Source organism: Macaca mulatta, chromosome 15 (genome assembly GCF_049350105.2).
Source record: "Macaca mulatta isolate MMU2019108-1 chromosome 15, T2T-MMU8v2.0, whole genome shotgun sequence".
NCBI classification, from domain to species: domain Eukaryota; kingdom Metazoa; phylum Chordata; class Mammalia; order Primates; family Cercopithecidae; genus Macaca; species Macaca mulatta.
The window spans coordinates 6672819-6698445 of NC_133420.1; the positions used below are offsets into that span (position 1 = coordinate 6672819).

The following is a 25627-nucleotide window of genomic DNA, read 5'->3' on the forward strand; positions in this document are numbered from 1 at the left end:
ACAGGAGAATTGTCTGAACCCGGGAGGCAGACACTGTGGTGAGCCGAGATTGCACCACTGCATTCCAGCCTGGGTGACAGAGCAAGACTCTGTCTCAAAAAAAAAAAAAAAAAAAAAAAGGAGAGAGCCTCAGGTACCAGGAGATGATCTGTCATTGAGTGAAAACTCCTCAGTGGAGGGCAGGTAGGTGCCCTGGGGCCCCTGGGCCTGAGTTTCCATGTTCGTTTGGCCCTGGGCCTGTGTGCTGTCAGGAGCTGTGACTGGGACCTCTTGGGAAGAGAACTGGAAAACTCCACCTACTGCCCAGGAGTGAACCAAGGAGGTCTGACAGATGCCCTTGGCTCTGGGGATGTGGAGGAGAAGCTCTTTAAGGAGGAAATGCAGCTCTTGGGTACACAGTGGATCAGAGGATGGTTGAGATGTGTGTCACCCATATGGCGTGGGAATGCCAGTTGAACGTTAGTGCAACAAGTAGTCTAGGACTAGTGAAGCTCATGGACCCTGGCAGGGATAAAGCACAGCTTGGCTATACAGGGACATTTCCATTAGCCGGGGGATGCTGGCTGCCCACTGAGAAGAGCCCCTGCTGGAAGACGAACTCTGAGAAATCAGAAACCATGCAGGGAAAGCAGGTACTGCAGCTAATTTGGCACCAGGACATGGGTGAAAGATAACAGGATGTTTAAAATGATGGACATAAAAGGAGAACTAGACAAATTAAAGAAGACTGGGGATGGGGGATGGAGTCTTGAGCTGTGTTGCGATTTTCTTCATCCCCCAGGTCTTATCTTGGCACTTTTTTTTTTTTTTTTTTTTCTTTTTGAGCCGGAGTCTTGCTGTGTCACCCAGGCTGGAATGTAACTGCGTGATCTCGACTCACTGCAACCTCTATTTCCCAGGTTCAAGCGATTCTTCCACCTCAGCCTCCTGAGTAGCTAGGATTACGGGTGTCTGCCACCACAGCCAGCTTTTTTTTTTTTTTTTTTTGAGACGGAGTCTCGCTCTGTCACCCAGGCTGGAGTGTAGTGGCCAGATCTCGGCTCACTGCAAGCTCCGCCTCCCGGGTTCACGCCATTCTCCTGCCTCAGCCTCCTGAGTAGCTGGGACTACAGGCACCCGCCACCTCGCCTGGCTAGTTTTTTTTGTAATTTTTAGTAGAGACGGGGTTTCACCGTGTTAGCCAGGATGGTCTCGATCTCCTGACCTCGTGATCCGCCCGTCTTGGCCTCCCAAAGTGCTGGGATTACAGGCTTGAGCCACCGCGCCCAGCCTTAATTTTTTTATTTTTAGTAGAGATGGGGTTTCACCATGTTGGCCAGACCGGTCTTGAACTCCTGACCTCAGGTGATCCACCTGCCTTGGCCTCCCAAAGTGCTGGGATTACAGGCGTGAGCCACCACGCCTGGCCATGGGACCTTCTTTTATGTGTTCATCTCTTATATTCTCCCTGCTGAGTTCTGGATGCCTTTTATTTTATTTATTTATTTATTTTGGAGACAAGGTCTCACTCACTCTATCACCCAGGGTGGAGTAGAGTGGTGTGATCATGGTTCACTGCAGCCTTGACTTCTCAGGCTCAGGTGATTATCCCACCTCAGCCTCCTGAGTAGCCAGGACTACAGGCACATACAACCATGCCTGGCTAACTTTTGTATTTTTTTTGTGTGTGTGTGGAGATAGGGTTTTGCCATGTTGCCCGGGCTGGTCTTGAACTCCTGGGTTCAAGCGATCTGCTTGCCTTGGCCTCCCAAAGTGCCGGGATTCCATGTGAGCCACCACATCTGGTCCTGGATGCTTTCTGAAGTCTACCTTCTAGTTTATAAATTTGACTTTTCCTTCATTGTGTGCGGCCTGCCCTGTATGTCTGTTGGGGATCTTAAGACAGAGCGAATTGCTAAGGATACAGGCTCATTACCAATTATAATCATGTGAACGGTTTACGGGAAGGTGTGACTGTATTGAAACTCATTATATGTAAGAGCAGAACATCAAAATGGATTTTAAATAATGGCAAAGTCATGGCCAGGTGCGGTGGCTCACGCCTGTAATCCCAGCACTTTGGGAGGCCGAGGTGGGTGGGTCACGAGGTTGGGAGATCGAGACCATCCTGGCTAACACAGGGAAACCCTGTTTCTACTAAAAACACAGAAAACTAGCCAGGTGAGGTGGCGGCGCCTGTAGTCCCAGCTACTCCGCAGGCTGAGGCAGGAGAATGGCGGGAACCCGGGAGGCGGAGCTTGCAGTGAGCCAAGATTGCGCCACTGCACTCCAGCCTGGGCGACAGAGTGAGACTCTGTCTCAAAAAAGCAAACAAACAAACAAAAATGACAGAGTTACAAGTAGAAATGGACAGAGCCACATTGCTGACTTTTGTAGCAGAAACTGATTGATAAAGCAGACAATTTAGTAAGGCCATAGAGGACTTCAGGCTTTATCCAGTGCACCAGCCACTGTGGAATCTGCTCACTTAGAGACATTAAAGACAAGCACTGGAGCCTTTATAAAACGTGCAGTCGATTAAGGCCACAGGTGAGACTGCAGCAGATCCCAAAGAACCAGTACATTCTCCACAGTAAGGTCAAGTGAGAACTCACCAGCTAGAAGATGCAGCCTCTTTTCCTGCCTGTGAATTAGTGATGGTTCATTTCAGGTGTGAATTTGACTGGATTGAGAGATGCCTAGGTGACTGGTGAAGCATTGTTTCTGGGTGTGTGTCTGAGGGTTTTTCCAGGGGTGATGGGTGTGAGTCAGTGGCTTGAGAAAGGAAGACCTGCCCTCAGTGTGGGTGGAGGAGGGGGACTCTCCCTCTCTGCTCTCTCTCCCTTCCTGAGTGGGGCACCTTCTCTCTTCCTGTCCTTGGACATCACACTCCAGGTGTTTTGGCTTTTAGACTCTGGGACTTGCACCATGGCCTTCTGGGGGATTTTAGGCCTTTGGCCTTGGCCTGGGGGCTGCACATCAGCTTCGCTGGCTCTGAGGCTTCCAGACTTGGACCCAGGCATGCTGCCACCCCTGAGTCCCTAGCTTGCAGTTGGCCTGTCGTGGGATTGCTCTGTCTTTGTGATCTTGTGAGCAAACTTCTCTCGTATGTCCTATTGGTTCTGTCTGTCTGGAGAACCCTGACAAATGCACAGTTATTCTAAAATCTTAAAAGATTGAGTGCCTGGAAGCCAGAGAAGACATTTAAATATTTCATGGACCGTAGGGGAAAACGTAGTGGTACTTGCTAGCGTGAGCTCAGCAGGGGCAGAGTTTTACCTGGTTTGCTCACTGATGTATCCCAGTCATCTGAAGTAGTGTTTGGGGCCAGTTGGTGTTGAGTAGGTGTGTGTTATCAGAAAAAGAACATAGAAGTAAACCCAAAAAAAGTTGAAGGAGAAATGAAGGGCAGTTTTCTGTCCATTTCTGTTAGTCAGAAGTCACTCCCAAACAAGGAGAATAAGGAACTGAATTGCAGATTCCATTTTGGATGAAACTAGGATATATCTGGACTCTGAACAAGTCCACTAATGGAGAAGTAATTAAAAAAAAAAAAAAAAAAAGCAAAGCGGAGGAGGGGTGGGTGTCAAGCTGGGGAAGCAAAGAGGCTCATCCTGTAGGACCCTGGACAGCAGAATGGAGCACCAAGGATGCTGGTGGACAGCAGTACCTGGGGTGGAGTCTTTGAAAGTTGGTCTCCAGCAGTGAGAGCTCCGGTTCACTTTGCTTCTCGTGCCGTTCTCCTCACACACCCTTAGTAGATGCGGGACACTCTTGAGGAGAACTGAGCCAGATAAACTCTAGCCTCAGACCCCAGGTGCAGGCAGGGATGAGGTGACACTGAAATCAGGGCTTTTGTGTAAAATTCTTCATACTTGAAGATGAGACTGGTTCTCCTCCCAGTGCACCCTGCCCCAGAAGCCACCATTTCTCTTGCTTGACTCCATGATGCAGACCTGCCCCACATGCAGCACGGGGAAGGATTCTTCTCTGCAGAAATCGGCCTCAGGAAAAAGACCCACAGTGACTCACTCCTTACTAAGAGCGGCAGCCAAAGATTCCTGACATTTGAGGAAAACCACTGACCTGAATGAGAACCCAAATCAACAGAGATGGTGCAAGTGAGCAGCAGAAAATGTTAGAGATGAGAGGGTTTGGACCTCAGAACCAACAGCAGGACTCTGGAAACGATGTCTGCAAGGTAGTGGCACGTAAGTATGTACAGAATCATCAGACTCAGAACAGCTGTTGGAGTGCTACAGCTTGTTTAGAATTCTCTGGCAAAGTCTGAAGAGCCCCCGAAAACCAGTTCTTGGGAAGGAAATCTTTGGTGCTAAGATGGGAGAGCCACTGAAGTGCTAGAGGACAGAGTTGAAGAAATCTCCCAGAAAGTAGAACCAGAAAAGCAAAGAGATGGGAAATAAGGGAAAAAAGATAGAAAAATAAGGATCAGTGTACGAAGAAAGAGAGGAGAAAGTAGGAGAAAAGAACTCAGTCAACATAAAATGCAGAAAAATGTCCCAAGGACATGAGTGGCAAGTAGGAAGGACCCACTGGGTGGCCAGCAGGATTCCTGAAGAAGGGCCATGGCAAAGCATACCACGATGAACTCCAGAACCCCTGGGAAAGAGGAGATCCCAAATAACTGTGGAGAGACCAAGCGGGTTACACACAAGGCAGGCAGCCCCAATGACACCAGATTCCTCAGCCACAGTCCTGGAAGGAAGATGACTGGGTGGTGCCTTCCCAGTGCCGGGGAGCGTGCCCACGCACACCATCCCGAAGAGGAGGTGGAGGGAGGCTCGGGCCGAAATCCACAGTGCCAGCCTTCCCATGGATGGGCCAGGAACGTGGGACAGAGGCACAGATCAGTAGAAGGCAGTTGGCCTGTCTGGCCCAGAGGCAGTAACATAGGTGAATAACTGAGCCAAGTATTAAATCCAGGAAAAATGAAGAGTTGTCCAAGGAGTGTAAGTAGAGATACTGTGTAGCCCAGCTGTGGAAGATGGTTACATAGTTATGGTGTACAGAGACTCAGTCTGGGTTTAATCACACATCCTTGGCTGTGTGGCGGCTGGGGAGGCACACAGAGGACCACCCACACTGTGGTGGTTGTCTGCTGTGACAGTGGGCTGTAGCCTCTTAGTGATAGGGTAGGGGATGGGCCTGCATGTTCTGTTACCAAGGCCACAGGCAGAAGGAGTGGAACGGGCAGTGATAAGGTTTGGCTCTGTGTCCCCGCCCAAATCTCTTCTTGAATTGTACTCACATAATTCCCATGCGCTGTGGGAGGGAGCTGGTGGGAGATAATTGAATCACAGGGGCGGTTACCCCCCTGCTGTTCTCGTGGTAGTGAATAAATCTCATGAGATCTGATGGTTTAATAAGGGGAAACCCATTTCGCTTGGCTCTCATTCTCTCTCTTGCCGCCGCCATGTGACATGGTGACATGTACCTTTCATCTTCTGCCATGATGGTGAGGCCTCCCCAGCCATGTGGAATTGTAAGTCCAGTAAACCTCTTTCTTTTGTAAATTGCCCAGTCTCAGGTATGTCTTTATTAGCAGTGTGAAAATGGACTAATATAGGCAGAGACCTATTTCTCTTAAGCTTTTCAAAACAAATGGTTTGGCTTTTTTTTTTTTTTTTTTTTTAAATTGAGATGAAATCTTGTTTGGTTGTCCAGGCTGGAGTGCAGTGGCCCGATCTCTGCTCACTGCAACCTCTGTCACCACCCAGATTCAAGCAGTTCTTGTGTCTCAGCCTCCGAAGTAGCTGGGACTACAGTCGCGCACCATCACACCCGGCCAATTTTTAAATATTTTTAGTAGAGATGGGATTTCACCATGTTGGCCAGGCTGGTCTCGAACTCCTGACTTCAGGTGGTCTTCCCGGGAGCCTTGGCCTCCCAAAGTGCTGGGATTACAGGCATGAGCCCAGCCAGCTTCTTAAAGTAAAATAAAAATTTAAAATTTTGCCATGCAGCGATAGAAAAGATTGTGATCATGTTTTTTGCAGGAATGTGGATGGAGCTGGAAGCCATTATCCTTAGCAAACTAACAGAGGAACAGAAAACCAAGTACTGCATGTTCTCACTTAAGAAGTGGGAGCTAAGGCCAGGCGCAGTCACTCACGCCTATAATCCCAGCACTTTGGGAGGCCAAGGTGGGCGGATCACCAGAGGTCAGGAGTTCGAGACCAGCCTGGCCAACATGGTGAAACCCGTCTCTACTAAAAATACAAAAATTAGCTGGGCGTGGTGATGCACACGTGTAGTCTCAGCTACTCGGGAAGCTGAGGCAGGAAAATTGCTTGAACCCGGGAGGTGGAGGTTGCAGTGAGCTGAGATCATGCCACTGTACTCCAGCCTGGGTGACAGAGTGAGGCTCTGTCTCAGTAAAAACAATGGGAGCTAAATGATAAGAACTTAAGAACACAAAGAAGGAAACACAAGACACTGGGATCTCCTTGAGGGTGGAGGTGGGAGGAGGGAGAGGAGCAGAAAAGATAACTATTGGGTACTGGACTTAATTCGTGGGTGATGAAATAATTTGTACAACAAACCCCTGTGACGTGAGGTTACCTATGTAACAAGCCTTCATATGTACCCTCCCAAACCTAAAATAAAAGTTAAAAAAAAATTGGCAGATTTGCTCGATGTGGTAGCTCATGCCTGTAATTCTAGCACTTTGGGAGGCTGAGGCAGTGAGTTCAAGACCAACCTGGGCAACATAATGAGACCCCCAAAATTAAAAAGTTAGCTTGGCCTGGTGACGTGCACCTGTAGTCCCAGGTACTCAGGAGGCTGAGACAGGAGGATCACTTGAGCTCAGGAGGCTGAGGCCACAATAAGCTGTGATTGTGCCACTGCACTCCAGATGACAGAGTGAGACCTGCTCTCAAAAAAAAAAAAAAAAAAGTTTTGGCAAATTTAACAGCAAAAAGTGAATAAAGTAGAAAAAATTCCAAAGTTCTAGAGAATATGTAAAACTAAAAGCTTATTGTTTTAAAGAATTAACAAAATAGATAATCTGGAAAGATTGATCAAGAATACATGTATAGCAGCTACTAAAATAAAAATACTGAGAATATTTGTGTGCCATATGTGTTTGAAATGTTAGACAAAATGGGCAATCTTCTTTGAAGCCAAAAGTGGTGGGCAGTCTAAATAGACCTATAACTACAAAGAAAACGGACTCAGGAGTCAACAAATGCATCCACAGGGACCAGCTTCTTCCTGGGGCATTTCCCAGACTCTCAAGGAATTGTCAGCTCCTGTGTTATGTCCCCTGTCCTAGATAATAGGAAAAGATGGAGTGGCCCGAAAGCGGGGGATTATTCCCTGACACCAAGTAGACTATGAGAGGAGATTCTAGGCTGGCTTTCTATGTTCGTATAGATTGAAAATCCTATGTAAAATGTTAGAACAAATTGAACACATTTCTGTGGCAGTGACTTGTGGGCAGTCACCGCCCCCTTCTGATGGTGGCTCTGGGCCTTGTAGGGACGTGATGGGACCTCATAGACTTTTGACCCCACCCGTGGCAGGTGCAGTTCCAGTGAAGGCCCAGGAGCAGCAGTGCCTTTGTGTCCTGACAGAGCGGGTTCTCCGAGCCTGGCAGGGGGCAGGTAGCGGGAGCTGTAGCCAGGGCTGCCCTGTACCCCTGCGCTGCACTTCAGTGCCCACTCCGTATGAGCATTCTCTTGTCATGTGAGAACTGGGAGGCACTTGGGAGTGAATGCAGCAGAAAAGAGGTGAGGAAAATCCATACGCTTTTGTATTTCTCTTGGGAGAAGACTAAAACAAGTGTTCTTAGATCCCCAGTCCGTATTAAAACTTGTATTTTCTCCAGATTGTTCTGAAAACTTGTTGCCAGTCCAGTGAATACTTTTGTCTTCACAGATATTAACAAGGCAATGCAGAAATTCTCTTGGATTGTGTTATTCTTTGTCTCTCTCAACCATTTGAGAGTAACACAGCAAAAGTTGGGAAAGCTAACGTTGGCACACAGATCCCCAGCCTGGTCCAGACTCGCTCAGCTACCCAGGAGCACCTGCTTGGCCCAGCATCCCCTCATAGTTTCCCTTCATCTGGAGTCGTTTCCAGCCTTTACCTCTCTTGACTCTTGATGTTTTCGAAGAGTAAGGTTGTGAGTAGTGGCCCTTGGTGTGTTTGTCTGGAGTTTCCTTGCGGTGTGTCCTCCCAGCGTGTCGCCTCAGGGGCATAGTACTGGGACATCTCCGTGTTGGTGACTCTAGCTTCACCCCTTGGTGCAGGTGGCATGTGCTGGCCTTCCCCGCTTCTAAGCTTGCTGTTTTTGCTTTAGAATGCATTAGTAATTTGTGGGGAGAGGCTTTGGACTATGAATATCATGTTTCTCATCAGATTCTCACCTGCTGGTCTCCACCTGTGGATGGCTTCCAGCCTCAGTGCGTCTTCCCGTCTTGTCAGCATTTGCCCCGCTTGCTTGCTTCTTTATTCATGTATTTGTTTATATCCGGATGGCATCATGGATCTTACTTTATTCAGTAGGTCATAATTCATTACTTTCATTTTTATTTTGTTGCTTAAATTGTCCCAGATTTTAGCTGAGTAGTTTTGTAGAATAAGAATGTGCGGGGTATGTGCCCTAAAAATACCAAGTTTTGCTTAACTTGACATTACCAAAAACAGTGTGGTTTTGGTTCCGGGACAGTCACGTGGACCAGATGAATGAACCACATGTAGAACCGAGAAAAGAGATGCTTTGCAAGGAATCTGGTGCCTTTGAGGTGGCCTCACCGAGGGGAGCCAGGCTGGCTGGCCAAGCACATGGCGGCATTGACGTCTCTGTGGGAAAGTGCCGTAAAACCCCACCCCACCCGAGCCAGAAACACCCCTTCCTCGGAGTAAAGATGCGAACCTGAGAAGTAAAAGTTAAGAATTTTGAGAAGATAAAGGAAAATACTCTTAAGATATTCGTGTAGAGATGGATTGCCGAAATTATAAAAAGCACAAATAGAAAAGATTGTTAAATGCAACCATATTAAAATGTAAAACTTTCCTGTGACAAAAGCACATCATAAACGAAATGAAAAACTGTACCCATTGAAAATATTTGCAGCACATGTGGCCTGATGAAGGACTGTCACCCAGTCCTTTCGTAATCACAATCCAGAAAGGATTCCAGAATCGGTAAGAAAAAGATGCACAGCCCAAGGCCGATATGGACAGGGCCCACAGGAGAGGACCCTTCATGGCCAGTAACCATGAAGAAGTAAAACACACCAGTCGTCAGAGGCATGCTCTTTGAGAAGGAGGTGCTCACGCCCTCCACCTGGCAGACATGGACAGGTCGGTCATTCTGAGGTGCAGGTGGGAAGGGACAAGCTGTGGAGTGCCGTTGATGGGACTGGAGCGAGGCACAACCATGCAGAAGGGCGCTGCGAGGTGACGCAGGAGGGCATGCCTAGCTCATGGCCCAGTGAGTACCCTCTCGGAGTGTGCCTGGGCAACACCCGTCTGTACACGCATAGACAGCACACGTAAACTTTGTGATGGCAGCATTTGTCATAATCGTGAGAAATCATGGAGGACCACATAGCGGTCAAGATGAGTGACAGAAATCTCCCCATAGCAATATAGATCTGTTTGCAAACATCATGAGTTTTGGGGGAAAAACTGGCTGCTAAAATAAGGCATAGCTTGATACCATTAATGTAAGTTTCTCAAGGCTGAGACAACACTGTGTTACTTGTGGATGCAGACAGTGTAGAATACTCAGGAGGAGTGGGAAGGGTTCGCGGCAGCGTTCGGAGAGTGGTTCCCTTTGGAGATGGAGATGATGTCGGCTGTTTTATGTCTAAAAGAAAAGATCTGAAGCCCATAAGACGTTAACATTTGATGGTCAGAACCGCAGCAAAGGAAACATGCTTAGCGGTGTAAGTGTGCGCAGTTCCTCCACTTTAAAGGTTTCTTTTGAGAATGAATCTGCTTAGGTGACTGAGGAGGACAGAATTCATGAATGACTGGATGCTGTGGGTCCAGTTTGTGCACACTTCTAAAGCCTTGAAAATGGTTTTTTCCTTAGAAATAAAATTTATGTAAAAAGTTATTTCTGAAAAAATTTTTTTTCCACTATGTATATATTTACAAGCAAAATAAAGTCAAGTCACTTCCCAGGGAGTCCTGAGCTGCACCCTGCTCTCCGCAGGGCTCTTTATCGGAGGGCCGCCCGAGTCCACACCAGGGTGCCGAGACTGGGGAGGGGCGTTCTCTTTGGTCCTGTGACTTGTTGCCCATACTGGCGCTTCCTCCATGGAGGGTCTGCAAAGTCGTGTGCAGTGGAAAGTTGCCCTGCAGATGCTTATAGCCACCAGTCTCCACCTCTTCCTGGAAGGAGACTTGGGCTATGCATCGTCCTTGATCTTTGTGATTAGTCACATTCCTGTGTTATCACTGAGTGGGCGTGGATGAGCTTGATGCTTTACATTTTATTCATTTCCCTTCCCCCTGCCCTTTACAAACGGAAACAGAGGGTTTTGATGGGTGGAAGAAACTTGGCTCAACATTTACTGGCTACATGCAGCAGGGGCTCTGCTGTAAACCGAAAGGTGATTGTTGCTGTTTGTTTTGGACGCCCACTCTTGAGATCTGAGCGATTTCTATTATGCTTTCTGGATGTTCACCATCAAATTCAGACTTGAGAGGTTCCTGGACTTGTCTTGAGTGTTTTCTTTTTATACTTAGTGTTCCTTGTTATACATCCTATACTCCCTACATTTCTCAATGTCATTACCTTCGTTACTACCTTTATATAAAATGGTTTTCAGTTCAGAATGCTTCTCCCTCTCTCTCTCTCTCTCTTTTGAAGCAGAATACCTTTATAATAAATTGTGATTTTCTTTTCGTCTATTAGATATATGCTTAAAGGAGGTAACGTCGATGGCTGACAGTCTGTATAATATTCGGCTTCTGAGAGAATTCTCCAATGAATATCTTAATAAATGTTTTTATCTCACCTTGGAAGATATGCTGTATGCGCCCTTAGTGTTGAAGGTAATAACGAATTATTTGGCATGCAGTTTTAAAACCGTGTGTGGATAAACTACTTACCATACTTTGGTTTTTGTTTTTGTCTTTTAGCCGAATGTTATGGTTTTTATTGCGGAGCTCTTTTGGTGGTTTGAGAATGTCAAGCCAGATTTTGTTCAGCCCAGGGATGTTCAGGAGCTGAAAGACGGTGAGTGACAGACATTCCTCAGGTTGGCAGCGGCTTCCTTGCGAGCCCAGATAGAGTATCCGAAAGTGCTCTCCAGTGGGTCCTTGTTTCTCGCACAGCAGAGTTCTTGGAAGAGCTCTGTACAGCTGCACAGCCCTGGGCCTTGCCTTGCCCTGTGCAGTCAGAATCCCAGGGATGGGCCTGAGAGTTTGGGGAAAGACTTTCTAAGTGATTTTGATGAACTATTCAGTTACGAATCACAGCTCTAAAAATTGCACAACTCTAAAAGTTCCAGGATGGCTGTTCTCACTGCCAGAATGAACAAACTGAAAAAAAATCTGTTTACTACAGATTAAAATAATCTGCCAGGCTTGACAATCTGGAAAGTTTTAAGAAGATAGTATAGAAGAATATCTTTATAACCTTGGATTAAGAAATTATTTCTTACAAAGAATATGAAAGTATTAGCCACAAAGGAAAAGATTGCAAATTCAGCCACGTTAAAGTTTGGACCTTCTTTTCCTTGAAAGATGATAAAGATAATTAAAAAAAAACCCAACTATTAATAACCATAGAGGGGGAAAAGGTACTTGCAGTGCATGTAGTAAAGAGCTAGGATCCAGAATATATAAAGAGCTCGCTCATAGCAATAAGAAAAAAGAACCAACAGAAAAAAAAGGCAAAAGAACAAACACTTGATGAGAGTGGGACCCCATGTGCCTAACTGATTTATGAAACGCTGCTTAGCATCACTCATCAAGGATATGCAAATTAAAGATGACACCCAGACGGCCTGCAGCTTATAATGCTTAAGATTTTTCAGCTTCACAGTGGTCCAAAAGCGATGCGTGTTCAGTGGAAATCGTGCTTCCCGTGTCCTACAAGCATTTTGTTTTTCACTGTCAGTACAGCATTCAGTAAATTACACGAAATATTCAGCACTTTATTCTAAAACAGGCTGTGTGTTAGATTTCTCCTGGCTGTAGGCTAATGTCAGTGTTCTGAGCACACTGAAGGCGCCTAGGCTAAGCCATGATGTTTGCTAGGTTAAGTGTATTCAGTGTGTTTTCTACTCACCGATATTTTCGTTTTACGATGGGTTTATTGGGTCATTACCACACTGTAAGCTGAGCAGCATCTGTGTGTGTATGTATCCTCCCGATCTATTTGTGGCAAAATGGTAGAACGGGACCAGGTATGGGATAGTGTCTGAGAGTGCATCTTTCACCACTGCTGGCAAGAGTGTTCCTTGGAGCAGCCTCTGAAGCTGTTGAGTGTGTTACCCAGTCCTGTGGGTTGTCTGCCCTTTGGCTCAGCAAGCCCATTCCTCTGGTGTATCCCCAGGGAAACTTGGTACTTGTGCGTCAGGACACAGGGAAAGGATGCTCAGAGCAGCTCTGCTCATAATAGCTAAAAAGAAGCTCCCAAATGTGCCTCTGCAGTCAGAGGGGTGCATTGTTCTATGTCCATGCCACAAGATGCTGTACAGCACTGGGCATGTGTGAGCCACAGCCACGAGCAGCTGCAAGGAAGATTCTCCTGATAATGAAGGCACAGAATCACATGGACAGGCTGGAGAGCAGGCAGAGCTCCACTGTGTTTTCCAGGGGGTGTGTATGTGTGTGTGTGTGTGCATGCACGTGCACGCATGTGTGTGCGTGTGTGTGTGTAGGGGGGTAAAAAGCAGTGGTTAATTGGGCATGTTGGGTGCTCTTGGCAGACTGGTGACTTTCTCTCTTCTGGACCCAAGTGGTGGTTACCTGGATTTTGCTTTATAATTATTTGTTAAGCTCTATGTATGTTTTATGCAGTTTCTCTCTCTCTCTCTCTCTGTGTGTGTGTGTGTGCGTGCTATTTTACAGTAAGAAAGAGTAATGGCAAAAAGCTTAGAACTGGGTTACCTTGCTGTTAGAATGTTTTTAAGTCACCTCATTTCCTCATGGGTGACCTTGAACTAATTTTTCATCCCTGGACTAACTTTCCTTCCCAACTCTTCTTCTGCCTTAACAATTCCATCTTATAGCAAGAAACACTGTAGTGCTGTTAAACTTGCTTCCTTCATTTTCATTGAGGTTAGCCCTAAGTCAAGGCTATTGCTAACTCCTCTTTTCAGATTAGTTTCTATCCTTCTTGCATTTAAGGTAGAATAGGCTTTCCTCGTTTGATGCCTTCATGACTGCTGCACCGTCTCCACTGCTCCATCCTCTCTGGCTTCCCTTCACTGCTCCCCTCCTCCGCCTCCCCTCCCTTCCCCCTCCCCCCTCCTCTCTTCCCCTCTTCCCCTCCCCTCCCCTGTTCTGGGATACTTGTGTGGAACCTGCAGGTTGGTTGCATAGGTATACATGTGCCATGGTGGTTTGCTGCACCCATCAACCCATCACCTACATTAGGTATTTTTCCTAATGCTCTCCCTCTCCTAGCCCCCGCCACCCCTTCACAGGCCCCGGTGTGTGATGTTCCCCTCCCTGTGTCCATGTGTTCTCATTGTTCAACTCCCACTTATGAGTGAGAACATGCGGTGTTTGGTTGTCAGTTCCTGTGTTAGTTTGCTGAGAATGATGGTTTCCAGCTTCATCCATGTCCCTGCAAAGAGCATGAACTCATCCTTTTTTTTGTGGCTGCATAGTATTCCATGGTGTGTATGTGCCACATTTTCTTTATCCAGATGGGCATTTAAGTTGGTTCCAAGTCTTTGCCATTATGAATAGTGCTGCAGTAAACATACGTGTGCATGTGTCTTTATAGTAGGATGATTTATAATCCTTTGGGTATATACCCAGTAATGAGATTGCTGGGTCAAATGGTATTTCAGTTTCTAGATTCTTGAGGAATCGCCACAGTGTCTTCCACAATGGTTGAACTAATTTACACTCCCACCAACAGTGTAAAAGTGTTCCTATTTCTCCACATCCTCTCCAGCACCTGTTGTTTCCTGACTTTTTAATATCGCCTTTCTAACTGGCATGAGATGGTATCTCATTGTGGTTTTGATTTTCATTTCTCTAATGACCAGTGATGATGAAGTATTTTCCTATGTTCGTTGGCCGCATAAACGTCTTCTTTTGAGAAGTGTCTATTCAGATCCTTTGCCCACTTTTTGATGGGGTTGTTTGTTTGTTTGTTTTTGTAGATTTATTTTAAGTTCCTTGTAGATTCTGGATGTTAGCCCTTTGTCAGATGGATAGATTGCAAAAATTTTCTCCCATTCTGTAGGTTGCCTGTTCACTCTGATGATAGTTTCTTTTGCTGTGCAGAAGCTCTTTAGTTTAATTAGATTCATTTGTCAATTTTGGCTTTTGTTGCCATTGTTTTTGATGTTTTAGTCTTGAAGTCTTTGCCCATGCCTGTGTCCTGAATGGTATTGCCTAGGTTTTCTTCTAGGTTTTTTATGGTTTTAGGTCTTATGTTTAATTAAGTTTTTAATCCATCTTGACTTAATTTTTGTATAAGCTGTAAGGAAGGGATCCAGTATCAGTTTTCTGCATATGGCTAGCCAGTTTTCCCAACACCATTTATTAAATAGGGAATCCTTTCCCTGTTGCTTGTTTTTGTCAGATTTGTCAAAGATCAGATGGTTGTAGATGTGTGGCATTATTTCTGAGGCCTCTGTTCTGTTACATTGGTCTATATATCTGTTTTGGTACCAGTACCATGCTGTTTTGGTTACTGTAGCCTTGTAGTATAGTTTGAAGTCAGGTAGTGTGATGCCTCCAGCTTTGTTCTTTTTCCTTAGGATTGTCTTGGCTATGAGGGCTCTCTTTTGGTTCCATATGACATTTAAAGTAGTTTTTTCTAATTCTGTGAAGAAAGTCAATGGTAGCTTGATGGGGATAGCATTGAATCTGTAAATTACTTTGGGCAGTATAGACATTTTCACGATATTGGTTCTTCCTATCCATGAGCATGGAATGTTTTTCCATTTGTTTGTGTCCTCTCTTATTTCCTTGAGCAGTGGTTTGTAGTTCTCCTTGATAGGTCCTTCACATCCCTTGTAAGTTGTATTCCTAGGTATTTTATTTTCTTTGTAGCAGTTGCGAATGGGAGTTCACTCATGATTTGGCTCTCTGTTCATCTGTTATTGGTGTATAGGAATGCTTGTGATTTTTGCACGTTGATTTTTGTATCCTGAGACTTGCTGAAGTTGCTTATCAGCTTAAGGAGATTTTGGGTTGAGACGATGGGGTTTTCTAAATATACGATCATGTCATCTGCAAACAGAGGCTTGACTTCCTCTCTTCTATCTGAATACCGTTTATTTCTTTCTCTTGCCTGATTGCCCTGGCCAGAACTTCCAATACTGTGTTGAATAGGAGTGGTGAGAGAGGGCATTCCTTGTCTGGTACCAGTTTTCAAAGGGAATACTTCCAGCTTTTGCCCATTCAGTATGATGTTGGCTCTGGGTTCGTCATAAATAGTTCTTACTATTTTGAGATATGTTCCATCAATACCTAGTTTATTGAGAGTTTTTAGCATGAAGTGGTGTTGAATTTTATTGAAGACCTTTTCTGCATCTATCCAGATAATCATGTGGTTTTTGTCATTGGCTCTGTTTATGTGATGGATTACATTTATTGATTTGTGTATGTTGAACCAGCCCTGCATCAGGGATGAAGCCAACTTGATCGTGGTGGATAAGATTTCTGATGTGCTGCTGGATTTCGGTTTGCCAGTATTTTATTGAGGATTTTTGCATCGATGTTCATCAGAGATACTGGCCTGAAATTTTCTTTTTTGTTGTTGTGTCTCTGCCGGGGTTTGGCATCAGGATGATGCTGGCCTCATAAAATGAGTTAGGAAGGATTTCCTCTTTTTCTGTCGTTTGGAATAGTTTCAGAAGGAATGGTACCAGCTCCTCTTTGTACCTCTGGTAGAATTCGGCTGTGAATCCGTCTGTTCCTGGGCTTTTTTCGGTTGGTAGGCTATTAATTACTGCCTTAATTTCAGAACTTGTTATTGGTCTTTTCAGGGATTTGACTTTTTCTGGTTTAGTCTTGGGAGGGTATATGTGTCCAGGAATTTATCCGTTTTTTCTAGATTTTCTAGTTTATTTGCACTGAGGTGTTTGTAGTATTCTCTGATGGTAGTTTGTATTTCTGTGGGATCAATGGTGATATCCCCTTTATCATTTTTTTTTGTGTCTATTTGACTCTTCTCTCTTTTCTTCTTCATTAGTGTGGCTAGCAGTCTGGTTTGTTAATTCAAAAAACCAGCTCCTGGATTCATTGCATTTTTTAAGGGTTTTTCATGTCTCTATCTCCTTCAGTTCTGCTCTGATCCTAGTTATTTCTTGTCTTCTGCTAGCTTTTGAATTTCTTTGCTCTCGCTTCTCTGGTTCTTTCAATTGTGATGTTTGGGTGTCAATTTCAGATCTTTCCAGCTTTCTGATATGGGCATTTAGTGCTATAAATTTCCCTCTAAACACTGCTTTAGCTGTGTCCCAGAGATTCTGGTACATTATCTCTCTGTTCTCATTTGTTTCAAAGAACTTCTTTGTTTCTGCCTTAATTTAGTTACTCAGTAGTCATTCAGAAGCAGGTTGTTCGATTTCCATGTAGTTGTGCAGTTTTGAGTGAGTTTCTTCATCCTGAGTTCTAATTTGATTGCACCGTGGTCTGAGAGACTGTTCGTTATGATTTCCGTTCTTTGGCATTTGCTGAGGAGTGTTTTACTTCCAATTACATGGTCAATTTTAGAATAAGTGCTATGTGGTGCTGAGAAGAATGTATATTCTGTTGATTTGGGGTGGAGAGTTCTGTAGATGTCTATTAGATCTGCTTGGTCCAGAACTGAGTTCAAGTCCTGAATATCGTTGTTAATTTTCTGTCTCGTTGATTTGTCTAGTATTGACAGTGGGGTGTTAAAGTCTCCCACTATTATTGTGTGGCAGTCTAAGTCTCTTTCTAAGTCTCTAAGAACTTGCTTTATGAATCTGGGTGCTCCTGTATTGGGTGCATATATATTTAGGATAGTTAGCTCTTCTTGTTGCATTGATCCCTTTACCATTATGTAATACCCTTCTTCGTCTTTTTTGATCTTAGTTGGTTTAAAGTCTGTTTTATCAGAGACTAGGATTGCACCTCTTGCCTTTGTTTTGCTTTCCATTTGCGTGGTAAATATTCCTTCATCCCTTTATTTTGAGTTTTTGTGTATCTTTGTACATGAGATGGATCTCCGGAATACAGCATACTGATGGGTCTTGACTCTTTACCCAATTTGCAATCTGTCTTTTTATTTATTTATTTTTTGAGATGGAGTTTTGCTCTTGTTTCCCAGGCTGGAGTGCAATGGCGTGGTCTTGGCTCACTGCAGCCTCTGCCTCCTGGGTTCAAGTGATTCTCCTGCCTCAGCCTCCCAAGTAGCTGGGATTATAGGCATGTGCCACCATGCCTGGCTAATTTTGTATTTTTAGTAGAGATGGGGTTTCTCCATGTTGGTCAGGCTGGTCTTGAACTCCCAACCTCAGGTGATTCACCTGCCACAGCCTCCCAAGGTGCTGGGATTACAGGTGTGAGCCACCACGCCCAGCCCAGTCTGTGTCTTTTAATTGGGGCATTTAGCCCATTTACATTTAAGGTTAATATTGTTATGTGTGAATTCAATCCTGTCATTATGATGCTAGCTGGTTATTTTGCCTGTTAGTTGATGCAGTTTATTCATAGATAGTGTCGATGGTCTTTACAGTTTGGGATGTTTTTGCAGTGGCTGGTACCGGTTTTTCCTTTCCATGTTTAGTGCTTCCTTTAGGAGCTCTTGTAAGGCCTGGAGGTGACAAAATCTCTCAGTATTTGCTTCTCTCTAAAGTATTTTATTTCTCCTTCGCTTATGAAGCTTAGTTTGGCTGGATATGAAATTCTGAGTTGAAAATTATGTTCTTTAAGTATGTTGAATATTGGCCCTCACTCTCTTCTGTCTTTTAGGGTATCTGCAGAGAGATCTACTGTTTGTCTGATGGGTGTCCCTTTGTGGGTAACCCGACCTTTCTCTCTGGCTGCCCTTAACGTTCTTTCCTTCATTTCAACCTTGGTGAATCTGAAGATTATGTGTCTTGGGGTTGCTCTTCTCAAGGAGTATCTTTGTTGTGGTCTCTGTATTTCCTGAATTTGAATGTTGGCCTGTCTTGCTAGGTTGGGGAAATTCTCCTGGATAATATCCTGAAGTGTGTTTTCCAACTTGGTTCCATTCTCCCCGTCACTTTCAGGTACATCAGTCAAATGTAGGTTTGGTCTTTTCACATAGTCCCATATTTCTTGGAGGCTTTGTTTGTTCCTTTTCATTCTTTTTTCTCTAATCTTGTCGTCATGCCTTATTTCATTAAGTTGATCTTCAATCTATCCTTTCTTCTGCTTGATCAATTCGGCTATTGATAATTGTGTATGCTACATGAAGTTCTCGTGCTGTGGTTTTCAACTCCATCAGGTCATTTATGTTCTTCTCTAGACTGGTTATTCTAGTTAACAATCCCTCTAACCTTATTTCAAGGTTCTTAGCTTCCTTGCATTAAGTTAGAACATGTTTCTTTAGCTCAGAGGAGTTTGTTATAACCCACCTTCTGAAGCCTACTTCTGTCAATTCGTCAAACACATTCTTTGTCCAGCTTTGTTCCCTTGCTGGCAAGGAGTTGTGATCCTTTGGAGGAGAAGAGGTATTCTGGTTTTTGGAATTTTCAACCTTTTTGCATTGGTTATTTCTCATCTTTGTGGATTTATCTGTCTTTGTTTTTTTTTTTTTTTTTTTTTTTTGAGACGAAGTCTCGCTCTGTGGCCCAGGCTGGAGTGCGGTGGCCAGATCTCAGCTCACTGCAAGCTCCGCCTCCCGGGTTTATGCCATTCTCCTGCCTCAGCCTCCCGAGTAGCTGGGACTACAGGCGTCTGCCACCTCGCCCGGCTAGTTTTTTTTTTGTATTTTTTAGTAGAGACGGGGTTTCACTGTGTTAGCCAGGATGGTCTCGATCTCCTGACCTCGTGATCCACCCGTCTCGGCCTCCCAAAGTGTTGGGATTACAGGCTTGAGCCACCGCGCCCGGCCTGTCTTTGGTTTTTGATGGTGACCTTCGGATGGGGTTTTTGTGTGGACGTCCTTTTTGTTGATGTTGATGCTATTCCTTTCCGTTTGTTAGTTTTCCTTCTAAAAGTCAGGTCCCTTTGCTGCAGGTCTGCTGCAGTTTGCTGGAGGTCCACTCCAAACCCTGTTTTCCTGGGTATCACCAGCAGAGGCTGCAGAACAGCAAAGATTGCTGCCTGTTCCTCCCTCTGGAAGCTTCATCCCAGAAGGGTACCCTTCAGGTGTCAGCTGGAGCTCTCCTGTATGAGGTGTCTGTTGACCCCCGATGGGAGGTGTCTCCTAGTCAAGAGGCACGGGGATCAGGGACCTACTTGAGGCAGTCTGTCCCTTAGCAGAGCCCGAGTGCTGTGCTGGGAGATCTACTGCTTTCTTCAGAGCCGGCAGGCAGTGATGTTTAAGTCTGCTGAGGCTGCACCCATAGCCGCCTCTTCCCCCAGGTGCTCTGTCCCAGGGAGATGGGAGTTTTATGTATAAGCCCCTGACTGGGGCTGCTGCCTTTCTTTCAGAGATGCCCTGCTCAGAGAGGAGGAATCTAGAGAGGCAGTCTGGCTATAGCGGCTTTGCCGAGATGTGGAGGGCTCCACCCAGTTAGAACTTCCTGGAGGCTTTGTTTACACTGTGGGGGAAAAACCGCCTTCTCAATCCTCAGTAATGGTGGACGTCCCTCCTCCCACCAAGCTCGAGCACCCCAGGTAGACTTCAGACTGCTGTACTGGCAGCGAGAATTTCAAGCCAGTGGATCTTAGCTTGCTGGGCTCTGTGGGGGTTGGATCCACTGAGCTAGACCACTTGGCTCCCTGGCTTCAGCACCCTTTCCAGGGGAGTGAACAGTTCTGCCTCGCTGACTTTCCAGGTGCCACTGGGGTATGAAAAAAAACTCCTGCAGCTAGCTCGGTGTCTGCCCGAATGACTGCTCAGTTTTGTGCTGGAAACCCAGGGCCCTGGTGGTGTAGGCACCTGAGGGAATCTCCTGGTCTGTGGGTTGCGAAGACTGTGGGAAAAGCATAGTATTTGGACCAGAATGCACCATTCCTCACAGCTTCCCTTGGCTGGAGGAGGGAGTTCCCCGACCCACTGTGCTTCCTGGGTGAAGTGATTCCCCACCCTGCTTCGGCTTTGCCCTCGGTGGGCTGCACCTACTGTCTAATCAGCCCCAGTGAAATAAGCCGGGTACCTCAGCTAGAAATGGAGAAATCACTCGTCTTCTGTGTTGGTCTTGCTGGGAGCTGCAGATTGAGCTGTTTGATCTTGCCAGCCACCTTCCTCCTGCTTTCTTCACCTTTTTCATGATAGTGTCCAGCTTAAGAAGGAAGTCTTATTTTTCCTGCTGCTTACAGAGCAGTTTCACCTGTTCTGCCTGGTGGGAAAGGCCTCTTCCCATCGGACCCCATTGTGAGTCGTGGCTGGAGCCCCGTTCTTCCTGCGGGGCTTCTCTTCTTGCCTGCTGGTCCTTAGGAATGAGGAGTCAGGAGTGCTAGGAAGCAGCTGTAGCTCCAGTTCACTCTGGGATGAGACATAGCCGGGGAGGGGGGCCTAGTAGTCCTGGGCCCGCTCTGTACCTCTGAGGCTGGGGAGTGTCTCTGGTCTGATACAGTATTACGTGGGGCCCTGTGCAGTGGGTCCTACTGCCAGCTGTTGGGTAGTGGTGCCTGCTGAAGCCCTATGGCCAGGAGAAGCCAATACTCAGATGCAGAATGCAGGTCTGCTCTTGGAAAAGTGAATTGCTGGCCCTTCCAGGCTGCAAGGGGTCTATTGTAGTTACCTTGCTGTCAAGTGGTTGGCTGGTCTTCTCAAGGACGGTGCCATATTAGGAGTCAGCACTGGTCTTGGCAGGTCTGTGCTCTTAGTCTCCATACCTGCCTACCTCTAGCTGCTTCATGTGTGTGCCTGTTGTCCTGGCCTGAGAGTGGCTGATAGCAGAGTTTGTCTGCATTCCCAGTTGACCCACTGTTAACTGTGCCCAGGCTTTCCCCTTTTCCATCTGTGGTCGTCAGGGGCCCTTGTGTGGCTGTAGAGAGGAGTTTGGTGGGCTGCTGGTGCCCTGGTGGCGGCTCTTGCAGGCTCGGTCCCAAGGCACAACCCCGTCTTACAGGTGCACTTGGCCTTATGCCCTGGAGTGAGTGGCAGAACCCAGCTTGTGATGGGCAGTTCTGAACACACTGTCAGCAGGCGTGCAGTGCCCTGTGCACATCAGGGGCTGTTGTTAATGTCACGTGATTCTCTGTGGCTCTAGAGTCCCAGAATCTTGCGTCGTGCTCTCCCACCTGACTTGCCAGAGACTCCTGTGGCGTGTTCTCCCTTCACTGATACCTGTAAGGCCGTGGGGTGTGATGTCCCCTCCCTTTCCCAGTGCATACTCATCTGTGAACGTAGCTGGTGGTCCCTCTGGGAATGACTGGGGAACCATTGCCATGCATGCTCACCTTAGTGTTGCTGGTCCCAGAGACGGCATTGTTGGGAGGAAATACAGACACAAACAGTCTCACAGCTATTCATATGCATGTGGCAGGCACAGAAGCAGTGACTTGCTGAATAACTGGAAATAGGGACTCATACACCCTGCGTCAGCAGGGAGAGGCAGGGAGAGAAGAAGCTTGTATGGGAAGGACAAATCAGTTTCCTCAGGAAAGGCAGATAGGTTCGTAGGGTAGCAGAACCGAAGGGAGCCGAACTGAGTAGAAAGTGTGTGGCGATGTGTGTCTGCAGAACGGGTAGAAAGTGTGTGATGATGTGTGTCTTAAGAATGGGGTAGAAAGTGCATGACAATTTGTGTCTGTAGAACAGGGTAGAAAGTGCGTGGTGATGTGTGTCTGCAGAACGGGTAGAAAGTGTGTGGTGATGTGTGTCTTAAGAATGGGGTAGAAAGTGCGTGATGATGTGTGTCTGTAGAATGGGGTAGAAAGTGCATGACAATTTGTGTCTGTAGAACAGGGTAGAAAGTGCGTGGTGATGTGTGTCTGCAGAACGGATATAAAGTGTGTGGTGACATGTCTCTGCAGAATGGGTAGAAAGTGCGTGGTGACGTGTGTCTGTAGAACAGGGGAGAAGGTACGTGGTGACGTGTGGCTACAGAATGGTAGAAAGTGTGTGATGACGTGTGTCTGTGGAACGGGCAGAAAGTGCTTGATGTGTGTCTATAGAATGTGTGTCTGTAGAATGGGTAGAAGGTGCGGGTTGATGTGTGGCTGTAGAATGGGTAGAAAGTGCATGTTGATGTGTGGCTGTAGAACGGGTAGAAAGTGCATGATGACGTGTGTCTGTAGAATGGGGTAGAAAGTGCGTGATGACGTGTGTCTGTAGAATGGGGTAGAAAGTGAGTGATGATGTGTGTCTGTAGAACGGAGTAGAAAGTGTGTGATGATGTGTGTCTGTAGAATGGGTAGAAAGTGCATGATGACATGTGTCTATAGAACCAGTAGAAAGTGTGTGGTGTTGTGTGTCTGTAGAACAGGGTAGAAGGTACATGGTGACGTGTGTCTGTAGAACAGGGTAGAAGGTACATGGTGACGTGTGTCTGTAGAACAGGGTAGAAGGTACATGGTGACGTGTGTCTGTAGAACAGGGTAGAAGGTACGTGGCGATGTGGCTGTGGAATGGGTACAGGGACGTGGTGACGTGTGTCTGTAGAACAGGGTAGAAGGTACGTGGCGATGTGGCTGTGGAATGGGTAAAGGGACGTGGTGACGTGTGTCTGTAGAACAGGGTAGAAGGTACGTGGCGATGTGTGGCTGCGGAATGGGTAAAGGGACGTGGTGACGTGTGTCTGTAGAACAGGGTAGAAGGTACATGGTGACGTGTCTCTCTGTAGAACAGGGTAGAAGGTACCTGGCGATGTGTGGCTGCCGAATGGGTAAAGGGACGTGGTGACATGTGTCTGTAGATGCACATGGGCTTTTCTGGGTACTTTTGGGCAGGAAGTCTGCCCCAGAGGGGATTTTGGCACCTCTCCTTCTGAAGTTTCTGCCCCTGGTCAGATAAGAGAAGCTCTGAAAAAGCTGTTTTTTGAGTCTGTTGGATAGCAAATGTCAAAATAATTTTTTTATTTTTCTTTTTTAGACAGGGTCTTGCTTTGTCACCCAGGCTGGAGAGAAGTGGCATGATCTCAGCTCACTGCAACCTCCACCTCCTGGGTTCAAGTGATTCTCCTGCCTCAGCCTGCTGAGTAGCTGGGATTACAGGTGCACACCACCACACCTGGCTAATTTTTGCATTTTTTAGTAGAGACAGGGTTTCACCATGTTGGCCAGGCTGGCTAGAACTCCTGACCTCAGGTGATATGCCCACCCTGGCCTCCCAAAGTGCTGGGATTACAGGCGTGAGCCACCGCGCCCGGCCATCAAAATAATTTTTATGCCACTAGGGTGTAATTTGGATCCATCCAGCATGGCATACTGAATTCCAGTGGGGGTGCAGCGGCCCTTAGCATCCAGTCATCCTTTCTTGGTTTCTTCTCATGGGATAAGCACACCAGTGCCCTTGTTGGCTCTGCATTTTGTGCCTAGTGAAACAGTTCTCAATTCTGTGACTCTGCTGACCAGGCCCCATGGCTGCCCCTCCAGCCTTGCCATTCACCATAGTCACTGCGGCCACCTGGTTTCTGATACCTCCGTGAAGCCTCTCACTTTGGAACTCTGTCTCCCTCTTGCCACAGTGATTGCTTCCCCACCCATCCAATCATTGCTTCAGACATCCCTGGTGTACTGAAAGGGGCGACCGCAGGGCTGCCTGGTGCTGCTGTGGGTACCCTTCTGACGGGCACGCTCCCCATGCTTCTGCTGTGTGTGTGTGTGTTGGGGGGTGCGGGGGGTCCTGGCCCCTCCTCTGCTGTCCCGTGGCAGTTACGGTACTTCTCCCTTACTTGGTAAGGGCCATCATCACTCCGTTCCTGCCAAATCCTGTGCTCAGGGGTCCTCCCAAATGGACACATTCTTCCTCAACCCGCTCCCTTGACAGAGGCCCTGAGTCCAGCACCTCACAGCCTCCCCTGGCTGCTGAAACTGGCTGGCTACACCCCGCAACTCCACAGGGTGGGTGGGTGTGTGGCCCTTTTCTCCCAGGCAAGGGCTTTGTTGGATATCACCCTGGTTATAGGCCTGGTGACCGGGAGGGAAGATGGGCACAGGTCCTATTGAAGATTAAAAGTGTATATATTTAAGGTGTACAGCATGATGTTTTGATACACGTATACAAAGTGAACTGGTTACCACAGTCAAGCTAGTTAACGTCCATCTCTTCACATAGTTACCTTTGTATGTGGTGAGAACACTTACAATCTCTCAGCAGATTTCAAGTATACAACACAGTACTGCTAACTATATTCCCATGCTGCCTTACTCACCTTAAAATGGAAACCTGGTACCCTTTGACCATCATCTCCTTATTCCCCTCACCCTCCAGCCCCTGGCAAACACTTCTCTGCTTAAGTTCTACTTTTTAGATTCCACATACACTTGTGATCAAGCAGTATTTTTCTTTCTGTGTCTGGCTTATTTACTGTACATAGTATCTTCCAGGTTCATTTGTGTTGTCACAAATGACAAGACTTCCTTCTTTTTTGAGGTTGAGTAATATTCCATTGTATGTCTCTGTATAGCACAATTTCTTTATTCATCTGTTGACAAACGGATTGATTATGTATCTGGGCAATCATGAGTCGTGCTGCAGTAAACATGGGAGTGCGGATAACTCTTAGCGACATTGATTTCATTTCCTGGATATATACCCAGAAGAGGGATTGCTGGATCATATGGTAATTCTATTTTCAGTTTTTTGAGTAACCTCCATATGTTTTTCAGAATGGCGATGCCAATTTGTGTTCCCACCAACAGTATACAAAGGTTCACTTTTTCTCCACATTCTCCTCAATACTCATCTCCTGTCTTTTTGATAATAGCCATCCTGACAGGCGTGAGTGATGCCTTATTGTGGTTTTGATTTGCATTCCCTGATGATTGGTCATGTTGAGCAGCTTTTCACATACCTATCGGCCACCTGTATGTCTTCTTTGGAAAAAATGCCTATTTAAGACCTTAGCCTGTTTTTTATTTGGGTTATTTGTATTTTTGCTGTTGAGTTGAGTTACTTATGTATTTTGGATGCTAACCCCTTATCAGCCATACTGTTTGTAAATAGTTTCTCAGTCTGTGGGCTGCCATTTCGTTTTGTTTGTTTCCTTTGCTTTGCAGAACCTTTTTCATTTGGTGTCGTTCCTGTGGTTTATTTTTGTTTTCATTAGTTGTGCTTTTGGTGTGATAATCAAATAATTGCCAAGGCTAATGTCAAGGAGCTTGTTTCTCTAGAGTTTTACAGTTTGAGGTCTTAATTAAATTAATTACTCTTAGTTTAAGTCTTCAGTCCATTTTGAGTTGATTTTTGTATATGGTGTGA

General features: G+C 46.2%; 1 protein-coding gene across 10 annotated transcripts in view; it reads left to right on the forward strand.

Annotated features, from left to right (window-relative positions):
• The window catches only part of CAMSAP1 (calmodulin regulated spectrin associated protein 1), a 99561-nt gene that overhangs the window by 47229 nt on the left and 26705 nt on the right, over nucleotides 1-25627 (forward strand). For all 10 annotated transcript variants that reach the window (XM_077967095.1, XM_077967098.1, XM_028834605.2 and 7 more), the window contains 2 exons: nucleotides 10877-11016; nucleotides 11104-11200. In XM_077967095.1, the coding sequence (XP_077823221.1) occupies nucleotides 10877-11016; nucleotides 11104-11200 (237 nt within the window). The remainder of the gene's footprint in view (nucleotides 1-10876; nucleotides 11017-11103; nucleotides 11201-25627) is intronic.